The sequence below is a fragment of the Scyliorhinus canicula genome, chromosome 5, assembly GCF_902713615.1.
Source record: "Scyliorhinus canicula chromosome 5, sScyCan1.1, whole genome shotgun sequence".
Lineage (NCBI taxonomy): Eukaryota > Metazoa > Chordata > Chondrichthyes > Carcharhiniformes > Scyliorhinidae > Scyliorhinus > Scyliorhinus canicula.
In genome coordinates, this window is record NC_052150.1 from 138,162,612 (window position 1) to 138,176,411 (window position 13,800).

At 43.2% G+C, this 13,800-nt stretch overlaps 1 protein-coding gene across 7 annotated transcripts in view; it reads left to right on the forward strand.

Annotated features, from left to right (window-relative positions):
* LOC119966295 (tensin-3-like) overlaps positions 1-13,800 on the forward strand; it is a 533,488-nt gene that overhangs the window by 404,422 nt on the left and 115,266 nt on the right. For all 7 annotated transcript variants that reach the window (XM_038797763.1, XM_038797764.1, XM_038797766.1 and 4 more), the window contains 2 exons: positions 450-515; positions 4,948-5,052. In XM_038797763.1, the coding sequence (XP_038653691.1) occupies positions 450-515; positions 4,948-5,052 (171 nt within the window). The remainder of the gene's footprint in view (positions 1-449; positions 516-4,947; positions 5,053-13,800) is intronic.

Consider the following 13,800-nt stretch of genomic DNA (forward strand, 5'->3'; position numbering starts at 1 on the left):
AGTTAGAAAAATTTACAAATGCCATCTATTTGTGCAATTTGTGTTTTGATCCAAAAATGTTCACTTGTGCACTGCAATTTTTTTCGGTTTTTAAAATCAGTGCGAATCAGAGAAAAATCAGTCATTCCAAAGCACTTTCAGTATTATGAAAGCGCTTCAGTTAATTTGTAGCAATGGTCAATATTCACTTAGAAACGAGTTTTTTCCCCTTGCATGCTTACTCTTAGCAAAACATCACAGAACAGCAACTTGCATTTATATTGTCCGTTTAACCCAGTCACAAAGATGTTTCTTGTATTCAATTTATTACCTGGGTGATACACAAATCTAGAGTCTTTTTGTAATGGTCGCCAATTAGGCGTAAAAATCTCCACAAAAGTTCCTCTAAATCCAAATAATATAAATTTCTGGTTCTATAGCAGTTATTTAATTCTCCAATTTTATTCTAGACGACAGATTTCCTGAATATGGGAAGATTGAGCTGGTATTCTCAGCCAGTCCAGAGAAAATCCAAGGTATGTACAATGAAATGAAATGAAAATGAAATGAAATAACAATCGCTTATTATCACAAGTCGGCTTCAAATGAAGTTACTGTGAAACGCCCCTAATCCCCACATTCCAGCGCCTGTTCGGGAAGGCTGGTACGGAAATTGAACCCGCGCTGCTGGCCTTGTTCTGCTCTTCAATCCAGCTGTTTAGCCCACTGTGCTAAACCAGCCCCTATCTCCTCAGCACTGTTCAATTAGGAATAGATTTTAGGGTTGTTTTCAGAAAGGTGAAATAAGAGATGGGAATCAAGGAATTTATTTTCAACCACTGTTAGTGATAGACTATTTAGTGAAGTATTATCATGAAATAATGGGGTCAGTAATGTGAACTATACCCAAGTTTGTTCTAGGATGCCAATTAGTCCGTAATGATCATAGATATTTGCGTATTAGTACTGCCTCCATATCAGTTTTTTTTCTCTAGATAAAGTTAGATAAAGCAGTGCTTAATTTTAATGCTGTCTGTGTTGTGACCAGCACAAATGAGTCCAATAAATTATTCACCAGAGACAAAAATGCTTTGCTGAGATTGTCAAACATTCACAGGAATCAAAACACTTGCTTCATTTGTCACACTTTTGAACAAAGACTTCTTCAAATCTTGTTTCCTTCTATGCTTTTAGATTTCCAGAAGGTCTTTGACAAGGTGCCGCATAGGAGACTGTTAAATAAGTTAAGAGCCCATGTTGTTAAGGATAACATCTTGGCATGGATGGAGGATTGGCTGACTGGCAGAAGGCAGAGAGTCAGGATAAAGGGGTCTTTTTCAGGATGGCAGCCGGTGACTAATGGTTTGCCTCAGGGGTCGGTGCTGGGACCACAACTTTTCACAATATACATTAATGATCTGGAAGAAAGAACTGAAGGCACTGTTGCTAGGTTTGCAGATGATACAAAGATCTGTAGAGGGGCAGGTAGAATTGAAGAAGCTGGCGGGCTGCAGAAGGACTTGGACAGGCTACGAGAGTGGGCAAAGCAGTGGCAGATGGAATACAATGTGGAAAAGTGTGAGGTTATGCACTTTGGAAGGAGAAATGGAGGCATAGACTGTTTTCTAAATGGGAAGATGCTTAGGAAATCAGAAGCACAAAGGGACTTGGGAGTCCTTGTTCACGATTCTCTTAAGGTTAACGTGCAGGTTCAGTCGGCAGTTAGGAAGGCAAATGCAATGTTAGCATTCACGTCAAGAGGGTTAGAATACAAGAGCAGTGGATGTACTTCTGACGCTATATAAGGCTCTGGTCAGACCCCATTTGGAGTATTGTGAGCCCCGTATCTAAGGAAGGATGCGCTGGCCTTGGAAAGGGTCCAGAGTTAGTTCATAAGAATGATCCCTGGAATGAAGAGCTTGTTGTATGAGGAACGGTTGACGACTCTAGGTTTGTACTCGTTGGAGTTTAGAAGGATGAGGGGGGATCTTATTGACGCTTACAGGATACGGTGAGGCCTGGATCGAGTGGGCGTGGAGAGGATGTTTCCACTTTTAGGAAAAACTAGAGGCAGAGTACACAATCTCAGATTAAAGGGACGATCCTTTAAAACAGAGATGAGGAGGAATTTCAAGGGTGGTGAATCTGTGGAACTCTTTGCCGCAGAAGGCTGAGGAGGCGGATTCTCTGAGTGCCTTTAAGACAGAGATAGGTAGGTTTTTGATCAAAAAGGGGATCAGGGGTTATGGGGAGAAGGCAGGAGAATGGGGACGAGAAAAATATCAGTCATGATTGAATGGTGGAACCAACTCGATAGGCCGAGTGGCCTAATTCTGCTCCTATGTCATATGGTCTTATGCTTTTCTAATTTGTTGATAGATTTGAAGGACAACTGACCCTAATATTTAATCAGAGTGCAGCTGGGGACTGTGGGGACAGTCCATGATAGTTAGTGGGGTTAAAGCCTGTGATTAGGAGCAGCTCAGGTATTCGGAGCGAGGAGGACAGGTAGAAGAGGTCTTGCAGCAGTTGGAAACGACACCCAGATCAAGGGAGGCCTTAGGATACTTTGAAAGGCCTGGGGAGCACAAGAAAAAAACATTAAATTACGTTGTAAATTTTACCTGTTTGAGCCCCTTCTGACCCAGGATCTAGCTCTGTCAAGGTATCCCAATGAAAACTGACAATGCCACTCCCCCACCCCCCTCCCCCCGCAGCAGCCGCCCTCCACCCGGTTCTTCTGATCTGATTTATCGGGTGGCTTCCTCGAACACTGCAGAGGTCATTAATAGTCAGTTTTAGGCATACATACTGAGGCTTGGCGAGAGCCTCAACATCTATTAGAATAACAGAACACCTGCTCCCCAAAGGAAACATTGTTTGATTGACAGCTCAGACTCTGATCTCTGCGGTCAATTTCACACTATCCATTGACGGATGTGGAGTGGTTTCAAGTGTTTGTGGTTTGTAGTGTTTGAAACTTCAGATGGCCTGGATGATTGATACTTTTATCAGATTACTATTCAGAAGTTTTTAGGGAGTTTTAAAAAATTTCTTTTTGACCGCACAACATTCTGACTTAGAACTATATTGCTACACCTTCACTGTCACTGGGTCAAATTCCTGGTGCTCCATTCCTAACAGCACTGTGGGTGGATCTACAATAGATGGACTGCAGTAGTTCAGGAAGGCAACTCATCACCATTTTCTTGAGAGTAGTTAGAGATGGGCAACAAATGCTGGCCTAGCCAGCAGTCCCACATTCTGTAAAAATAATATGAAAAGAGATAGCAAAGGCTAGCATAAAGGATGTAGTCCCATAAAGTTTATCATCATAATTTACAACTTGCTGTCTCAATACAGCAGTCAAATGTAAAAATGAAAGCAAAAAACTCACACAACAGCTCCCAGCTCACCAACGGAAGTAACACCCAGAGCCATAGCCCAGCTCCACCCACACAATTACATCACTGAAGCTATGTGATAAGACAAAACATTTCTTAAAGGGACACTCCCATGACATATTGGCCAAGTTGGTAGTACGTCTCAGCTTTGTGTATCCTTTGACTTTCTCCTTGACCCATCCCTTCAATATTCTCTGATCGAAATTGTCCATCATAACGTTTTTACTGTTAAATGGTTTGAGTTACTCTGATTTGTTGTGCTTGCTTTGCCCTGTGAGCAGAGCATTGCAAAGACATTTGAAGTCTGAAAAGCACGTAGAGTGACTGACATTCACTTGTCTACCGTGCAACTAAAGTTTGTGTGAGTAAATGTTAAAAACTTGCCTTGTAACAATTGTAATATTGAGCGGAAATTGATCTCGTCAGATCTCTGCCTGTTCTTCCGTCAAATGCTATCTCATCATCTGTTTCTTATTGTTGGCCACGGCAGTAGTTAATTGTGTAACCACTATGGGGTGACTGCCCCGGTAAAAAGTAGCCTTGGGGACCAAAACAGGACAATTCTTCTTCCATTCAAATATCATCAACAGAGCATGTGGAATGAGAAGATTTGTGATATTTCCCAGTCATCTTCCATTTTCTCCAGTAAAATCTTCTGGCAAGCAATGTGTAGGAATGAAACCTTTTAAAATAGCAAGAGAAACCCTTTCAAAACTGAGGGTGTAGTCAATTTTGTGACCCCTCCTACTGGAATCTCAGCCTGGCTGGTAGCTTACTGTAACTTCGACAGAGGTGAAGTCAAGATGTGCAAAGCTTATGTTATTGAATTAGTAGAAGATCAGCAAGAAAGGTTTAAGGACATCAGTATGCGTCCTCTCGGTATAACATGTATGTAGAAAGGAAAATTTAAATGGGTGAGTAAAAACAGTCATGTAAATCAAAATGAAGAGCTCACTCTCAATGTGAAGTTTTACTGTGTAAACTAAGGTATAAGTTGTCATTTTCTGTCTCCGTCCAATGTTTACTTTTATATTGATGGCTTGATTTGTGAAAAACACTTCAAACTGATGGAATTTGGAGCCAACAATACTCTTGAGAGTTTTCCGATATCCACCAGTAACCTTTTATTATTTTCAAAACTGTCTCAAATGAGAAAGTTATATTTATATATGTTGAACATAATTAGAGATTTCAGTTAGAAATTGTATATTTTGAATTTTCTGTTCTTGCTGGATAACTGTGATGCAGACCACAACTATGGGTGTGTGCTGACTCTTGTGGGATTCTGGATTAAATACATCATTAGTCCAAGCTCTGAAACTTCCTTTTTGAGCTTTCATTTCAAACAGTTTCTTTTTAATTCTGCAACAGCTGCAACTATCTTTTTGTTAGTATCTCACAATGAGTTTATGTTGCACCTTCTTGCATGTTGAAAACAATACATGCTATCTATCAGTTGGAGTAAGCCGGGTGCTGTCAGGAATGCATTTACTCCAATGAATAGTTTGCAAATTTAAAGCCATGTAATTGTAAATGTCGTGCTAAATATATTCTCCTTTTCTAGGTTCCGAGCATCTCCAGAATGATCATGGTGTAACTGTGGATTATAACACTGCTGATCCATTAATCCGATGGGACTCGTATGAGACCCTCACTGCTGATGGGGAAGGTAAGGCAGGCTTATTGCATTAAATTTAACTGATCTAAAGATTTTGTTTAATGTCTGTCCTCGTTAATGGAGGCATGTTAGTGGAATGGAATAGTATTCATTTTGGGTACACGGTGTCGCAGCATGTTCTCCTCAGTCGATTATGATGGGGAAAGTGTGATTCAGCTATTGAGTTGGATGATCAGCCATGATCAAACTGAATGGCGGAGCAGGCTCGAAGGGCCAAATGGCCTCCTCCTGCTCCTATTTTCTGTTTCTGTGACATGGTTGGATATAGAATCAAGTTTCCGACTTTTTATGACAGTAATAATTCTCAATGCTAGCCTCTCCGTAACTACTGCAGCTCTCTGTTCTATTTCCATTTCTTAAACCAGCAATAATAAGAGTGGAATTGCTAATTTAGTACTGTCAACCAATGTCCACTGGAAACTGGATTGAAAATTCCCAAACCCGCTTTCTGTGAAATCCTTACAAAGGAGACTTTCACCTCATCAGACTTTATTGAGGTGCAAGTTCAGTGCCTGATATACTGTCCCCTCAATGCTGGCGAAAATATCTGACCTCAATGCAGGTAAAACTGTAGAATTGCTCGGGTGAAACAATTATCCACACCTTCCTCCTGGATAGTATGAACTACAGCCAGCATTTTCCAGCCCCTTTGGGGATGGTCTGGATGGTGGGGGGAGAAGGAGGCATAAGTTGGTGTGAGTAGGACTCTACAAAGGCCTGCTGGATGTATATTTTACCACCAGTGGCAGACAGCAAGTCAAGTGTGAACTGATCACATTTTCAGTAAAATGGCAATTGATAGCTAGTTACTGTAATTAAACATTTAATTAAATTATATTTTGGGGCTCCATTTGAATTTTATGGGAAGCGCATGGAATCCACAGGGCTTCAGTGCTCCCACAGATATTTAACAAGTAGCAGCTGAGGTAATTTCTGCAAACAGCAGCTTGTGTGCTTTCTGGGAAGGCCACAACTGTATGGCTAAAGTCATTATATTGAGGCAGGGGAACGCATTCAGGCGCCTAGGGTCATGTCTCCATAATGCCTATCTGGCTGTTGGCATAAGGGTGCATTGTGAGAGTATTAAGAGAACAGGCAGAGTGACCTTTCAGATCAGTAGTCTCCAACTGCCATGGGCCTCATCCACCCAGGAGGCGAGCCCTCCAGTGTGGAGAAACTCAATGGGAGGGAGACAAGGGCACATGATACAGACAGCAGCAACGCTTGGCCATCTGCCGCAACAACCTCGGGATGGGAAAGTAGCTGAACATCACCGAGGAGCCTACAAGTGGGAACCAATGCAGAGCGAAGATATCCTGCAGCAAGGGTCTACTGACAGAGCATAAGCTACTCCAAGAATTCAGAGAAGCAGTACCACCAGTGGACTTAGTTAACGGACAGGAATTCCATTCCGTAATCTGCGACTGGTCTACCATCATCCCCAATGGATTCTGCAGGTGTGCGCATGCTTCTCAGGAGGCAGGCACAATGCCGACCAAGGTATTCCCAGGTTCCTGAGCTTTTCAATTCCCGCTGCCCCGCCGCACACCTCCCTCCCCATCTCACCTCATATACCTTCACAGTTTTAACCTTGGCAACAATAAAGAGATGGCTGTTAACAGTGAGGATCATTGTCTGAACCATTGTCTGACCCATCTCTCTCACCTCTGCTTTCACCCCTTCCACTCACTCCTCTAACCAGGATAGGGTGCCCTTCATCCTCACATATTACCCACCAGCCTCCTCATGCAAAGGATCATCCTCCACCAGTTCGGCCAACTCCAGCATGATGCCACCACCATACACATCTTCTCCTCGCTTCCTCGGTCAGCATTCCACAGGGATCGTTCCCTCCAAGGTACCCTGGTCCACTCCTCCATCACCAACAACACCACCCTCTTCCACAGCACCTTCTCATGCAATCGCAGAAGTAATAATCCCTGTCCCTTTACCTCCTCCCTGCCTGCCATCCAAGGGCCTGAACACCCGTTTCAAGTGAGGCAGCGCTACACATGCACCTCCTTCAATCTGGTCTAATGCATTTGCTGCTCCCAATACAGTTTACTCTCCATTACAGAGACTAATGGCGGGCTGGGTGACCACTTTGCAGAACATCTTCGGTCCGTCCATAAGGACCCAAACCTTCCTGTTGTTTGCCATTTTGACTCACTTCCTGCTCTCTTGTTCATATGTCATCCTTGGCCTGCTGCCATGTTCCAGTGAAGTCCAACTCAATCTGGAGGAACAGCACCTCATCATCCAATTTAGATACGTTACAGCCTTCTGAACTTAACATTTAGTTCAACAACTTTAGACTATTAACTCTCTCTTCCACCAGCACCCCATTTTTATTTATTTTTATTTCTTTTAATTTCTTCCATTGACCTGTGTTTCCCTCACCATTGTCTCCCTTCACCCCCCCCCACCCACTTCAGCCAGCTGTTCCCTGTTCCTAGTCGTCCTTTGACACACCACTTGCCTTTGTTCTGCCATTGACAAATTCTGATCTCTTAATGTGCCTCGATCCGCACACTCCTTAGCCATGATCAGCACCATTTACATTCCCTTTGTCTTTTTGTCCACATCTTTGTTATTGTCCACCATCACTGGCCCTCTATCCAGCCCCATTGCTCCACGTCCCTCCCCCCACAGCAGTATAAATCTAATCCTATTTCCAGGTCTCTCCAGCTTTGACAAAGTGTAATCCAGATTGAAAACGTTAGCTCCCTTCTCTCTCCACAGATGCTGTCAGATCTGCTGAGATTGTCCAATATTTTCTGTTTTTGTTTCTGATTCCTGGGATGGTGGGACTGACGTATGAGGAGAGATCGAGTCGGTTAGGATTATATTTGGTGGAGTTTAGAAGGACTAGACAGGATGTGGCTATGCTGGCGTTGGACTGGGGTGGGCACAGTAAGAAGTCTTAAAACACCAGATTAAAGTCCAACAGGTTTCTTTGGAATCACTAGCTTTCGGAGTCTAGCTCCTTCATCAGGACTAGACAGGGTAGATGCAGGAAGGATGTTCCTGATGGCAGGGGAGTCCACAACCAGAGGTCACAGTCTAAATCTAAGGTAAACCATTTAGGACAGAGGTGAGGAGAACTTTCTTTACCCAGACAGTGGTGAGCTTGTGGAATTACCACAGAAAGCAATTGAGGCCAAAACATTGTGTGTGTACAAGAGTTAGATAAAGCTCTTGGGGCTAAAGGGATCAAAGGATATGGGGGAAAGAGAGAATAGGTTACTGAGTTAGATGATAAAGCATAATGAATGGGGCAATGGGCTCAGAGGGTCGGATGGCCTCCCCCTCCTATTTTCTATTGTTTTATGGTGCAGCCAACATGTCCAGATGACCCCACGGCCGTTGACCTCCTCTGCTATTTCCATCCAGGCATGCTTGTTTAAGCGGGGATATCACCTCCTTCTGCACTAGTGTAGAGTATCTCCTGCTTTGCCAGTTAACCTGGAGGATAACATGTGGGGAGTCGTTACTGAGCCGTCGGATCACACAGGATCTTCCCTCTGCCTTACTGACTCGACCTTCACCACCCCTGTCTCTGTGTCCTCTCGGCCCTCTTTCAATGGCAAGGTTGCACTGCTGATTGGAGGTCGTGAATCAGCTGGTTAAGGCTGGTGTGAAAAGAGGCTTGAAGCAGGGTTCTGGTGCACACTGCCTTTAAAAATGGTACCATGCTGTTGGACCATTCCAGCTGATGGAAGGCCTCCTGCTTCATTCCCATCTCCAAGCAATGAACGGTTGTCCACCCTATCTGCCGGAGAGATTAGGGATCAGGGTAGGATCGGCAGCACCACTTGCTTCTGTTCCCTTCTTCCCCTCCTTGGCAATACTGAAAATTCCAACCAAGTGTCCACTAACGCATGTTTTGTGATCCTGCTATGCATGTGTTAGAAATCTTATATATGTTGAATATTTATCCCTTCTATGCATCCCTCCACTGTGGGAATGAATATAACCAGTGTAAAATTTTAAATAAATGTTGACTAAGTTGCGAAAATAAATTTATACAGAGAAGTTAATTCAATGACGGGAAGTACTGAAATGCATGTATTTATAAATCATCTTGTCATGTTATGAAAATGTCTCCCAAGAACTTCTTGGAATGAATTACTGTGTGGAGTGTAGTCACTGTTAAGTTGGCAAATGTGCCAGCCATTGTGCAACAGCAACAATACTGTTAACCTACAACCTGTGTCTTTTAAAAACAAATGATCAGGATTCAATTGAACCTAAATAGGAGAGGGTGGAGGCAGGTTTAAAAATGACATTAAGTTCAAATGTTGAGCTTGGATTGGCACCAGTTGAAGTGAAAGTGGTAGATCTGGAGAATGAGCTTTTTTTTCTCTGTTAGCCATTTTACTGTTGACATACATTTCAAGTGTACTTCTGCCTGCCAATATAAACCTGCCACGGTCCCATCCTATTTTTTGGGACCAGTGCAGTTTAAGATTGTCAGTGGGCTCCCAGTGTCTTTGGGCCCTTTATTTGGCATGCCTGTGTGTGGGGACAAGGCTTCTCCAGCAGTGAAGCGACTCCTGCAGTTTAAATGGGACTTTTTGGCTTTATGCCAACCAGTGCAAAATTCCTGAGTGGAAGAAGACATTCAATGAACTCTCGAGATAAGAGGAAATTATACCTTTGAGCTTTCGTCATGTCAGACTTCCACCCACCTTGACCTCCATGTTTTAAACATTATGTGTTACTTCCCACAAATGTGTGTGAAATACCACAAAATCTTGTCTTCCCTCGCAGGCATCCCTTTATTTGCAGGCTGACATATAGGGAAGGAATGAAAAGTTTGTAGGATATGCTTATTTGTTTCACCTGTGTGGAATGCAGCCCAGGTGCCAGAAAACATACCTTACTAATGGTATGCATACTCTCCTCTAAAGGAGAAGGCCTGCAATCAAAGACAATGAAGTGCAATATTAGTCCCCGAAGACTCGAGCTAAAAACACATAATCTAGTTGACCTTGCAACTGAGGAGAAGCTGGAGGGTAGGATTGAAAGGGGACACCATTATCGGCACCACGTGCAGGAACAAAGACACAATGCAGTTAGAAGGCACACAGATTTGTTTTTATGAAAATGCTTTCATCACTGGAATAAGTGCAAAATGATTCAGGGAAGAACAGTGAAATGTTTTCTAATTGGTACTTCTGAAATATGCAGCCAGTCTTCCAGGCAGTCAACTGGTCGGAGATATTTCAGTGATTACATACATAGATACAATAGCAACAAGCTTGGTCGTGATGACATTGCATCATAACATAACCAAAGTACTCAACTGCTGCCAAATGAGCATAGTTGTTGACCCCAGAAAGATGCAATAAAATAAGGTCTTCCTCGCCACGGGTACCTTGCTCAGACACCGTTTGATGTGGCCGCTGCCAGCATAGACCTGTATTTCAGACCCAGTAGAGGGAAAAGGATGTCAGAATAGCCACAGTGGCATTGTTTGACCATTATATTTTTGGAAGTTTTTAATGTAATTCAGCAGCACAAGTAAGTGACCAGAAGAATGAGAAATGGCTGCAAATTCACAACTATTAATGGTTGCAGAAGTGACTAATGTTATGAGCCAGGGCTTAGAAACTCCAAAGTGTATTATGGAGTTCAGCTGACCTATAACTTTATGTTGAATTTGGCAGGGCTGAGCACAAGAGCCTTCATTTGAGGTGTGATTCACCAGACTTCTTAGGCGCTTTTAATCAGAAACAAGGTTTGTTCTAAGATTGTAGTTAACATCTATATATAAACACACAGCAAGAGCTGTTATTAATTACAAACCTAAAGACACCACCCAGCTGCAGCAATCTATGTGTAACACTTAATGAATTCCCCCTTAACTGTTCTAATTCAAAAATAAAATCCCATAAACCATAAAACCCTTTTCAAGGGTGTGGCCCAGCACTCTGCAATCTCACTTGAATAAGACTGGCTTTCCCTAAGATTCTGACCCCATCTCACCAGCAGTTTTAAACCCATTCAGAAAGCAAACTATATATTTTAAGTTACCAAAGCATGTAGCTATAATCTGTTTACTTCTGAATCAATTTTTAAAATGAAAATAGAGAAAGACAGGCCAAATAACTTATTTCTCCTGTCTGTAGTCCACAGCAATCAAAAGTGAAACCAAAAACCTCACAGCCACAGCCCAACTCCAACCCCCCAATGACATCACCGAAGCCATGTCATGAAACAAAAACCTTTCTTAAAGGGGCACTCCAATGACACTAATCTACAAAATAATGCAGTGATTTATTAAGAACTTAACTCATTTTCTACCACTGTAGATGTAAATTTAGTGATGTAAAATATACATATATCAGTGGTATAAATAAATAAGAATGTGGAATTTTGTCACTTTGTTGTGCATGAAGTATTCTTGCATTAATTCTCTCTTGGTGAATTGTACACCGCTATAAACAACAGTGAAACAGAATACCCATAAGCCTGTTCATTGTGGCCGTGGACTTCAACCAGGCCAACCTCAAGTGTGTCCTGCCAAAATTCCACCAACACATCTTCTGCCCCACCAGGGGCCCAAACATCCTTGACCACTGCCACACAAACATCAATGCGCCTACCGATCCATCCCCCAGACTGCCTTGATCCACTGCAATTCGTATACCGCACAAATGGTCGACAGCAGACGCTATCTCCCTGGCTCAACACTCATCCCTGGAGCATCTCAACAACAAGGACTCCTATGTCAGATTCATTGACTACAGCTTCACCTTCAACACCATAATCCCAACTAAGCGCATATCAAAACTCCAAAACCAAGGACTTGGCTCCTCACTCTGCAACTAGAACATAGAACATAGAACGATACAGCGCAGTACAGGCCCTTCGGCCCTCGATGTTGCACCGACATGGAAAAAAAATCTAAAGGCCATCTAACCTACACTATGCCCTTATCATCCATATGCTTATCCAATAAATTTTTAAATGCCCTCAATGTTGGCGTGTTCACTACTGTTGCAGGTAGGGCATTCCACGGCCTCACCACTCTTTGCGTAAAAAACCCACCTCTGACCTCTGTCCTATATCTATTACCCCTCAATTTAAGGCTATGTCCCCTCGTGCTAGCCACCTCCATCCGCGGGAGAAGGCTCTCGCTGTCCACCCTATCTAACCCTCTGATCATTTTGTATGCCTCTATTAAGTCACCTCTTAACCTTCTTCTCTCTAACGAAAACAACCTCAAGCCCATCAGCCTTTCCTCATAAGATTTTCCCTCCATACCAGGCAACATCCTGGTAAATCTCCTCTGCACCCGTTCCAAAGCTTCCACGTCCTTCCTATAATGAGGCGACCAGAACTGTACGCAATACTCCAAATGCGGCCGTACTAGAGTTTTGTACAACTGCAACATGACCTCATGCCTCCGGAACTCAATCCCTCTACCAATAAAGGCCAACACACCATAGGCCTTCTTCACAACCCTATCAACCTGGGTGGCAACTTTCAGGGATCTATGTACATGGACACCGAGATCCCTCTGCTCATCCACACTACCAAGAATTTTACCATTAGCCAAATATTCCACATTTCTGTTATTCTTTCCAAAGTGAATCACCTCACACTTCTCCACATTAAACTCCATTTGCCACCTCTCAGCCCAGCTCTGCAGCTTATCTATGTCCCTCTGTAACCTGCAACATCCTTCCGCACTGTCTACAACTTCACCGACTTTAGTGTCGTCTGCAAATTTACTAACCCATCCTTCTGCGCCCTCCTCTAGGTCATTTATAAAAATGACAAACAGCAACGGCCCCAGAACAGATCCTTGTGGTACGCCACTCGTAACTGAACTCCATTCTGAACATTTCCCATCAACTACCACTCTCTGTCTTCTTTCAACTAGCCAATTTCTGATCCACATCTCTAAATCACCCTCAATCCCCAGCCTCCGTATTTTCTGCAATAGACGACCGTGGGGAACCTTATCAAACGCTTTACTGAAATCCATATACACCACATCAACTGCTCTACCCTCGTCTACCTGTTCAGTCACCTTCTCAAAGAACTCGATAAGGTTTGTGAGGCATGACCTACCCTTCACAAAACCATGCTGACTGTCCCTAATCATATTATTCCTATCTAGATGATTATAAATCGTATCTTTTATAATCCTCTCCAAGACTTTACCCACCACAGACGTTAGGCTCACCGGCCTATAGTTACCGGGGTTATCTCTACTCCCCTTCTTGAACAAAGGGACCACATTTGCTATCCTCGCTGGATCCTCGACTTCCTGACCATAGACTAAAATCAGTAAGTATAAACAATATCTGCTCCACAATCGTCCTCAATACCGGTGCCCTGCAAGACTGCATATTCTCCCGATACACACTCACACAACTCCAACTCCATCTGCAAGTTTGCTGATGACACGACCGTAGTGGGTTGGATCTGAAACAACAATGAGTCAGAGTATAGGAGGGAAGTCGAGAACCTAGTGAAATGGTGCAACAACAACAATCTCTCCCTCAGCATCAGGAAAACTAAGGAGCTGGTCATTGACTTCAGGAAGCAAAGTGTCGTACATGTCCCTGTCTGGATCAGTGGTGCTGAGGTGGAGATGGTTGACTGCTTCACATTCCTCGATGTAAACATCACCAGCAATCTGTCCTGTCCATCCATGTCGATGCTACGACCAAAAAAACACAATAGTGCCTTTCCTTTCTCAGGAAACTATGGAAATTCAGC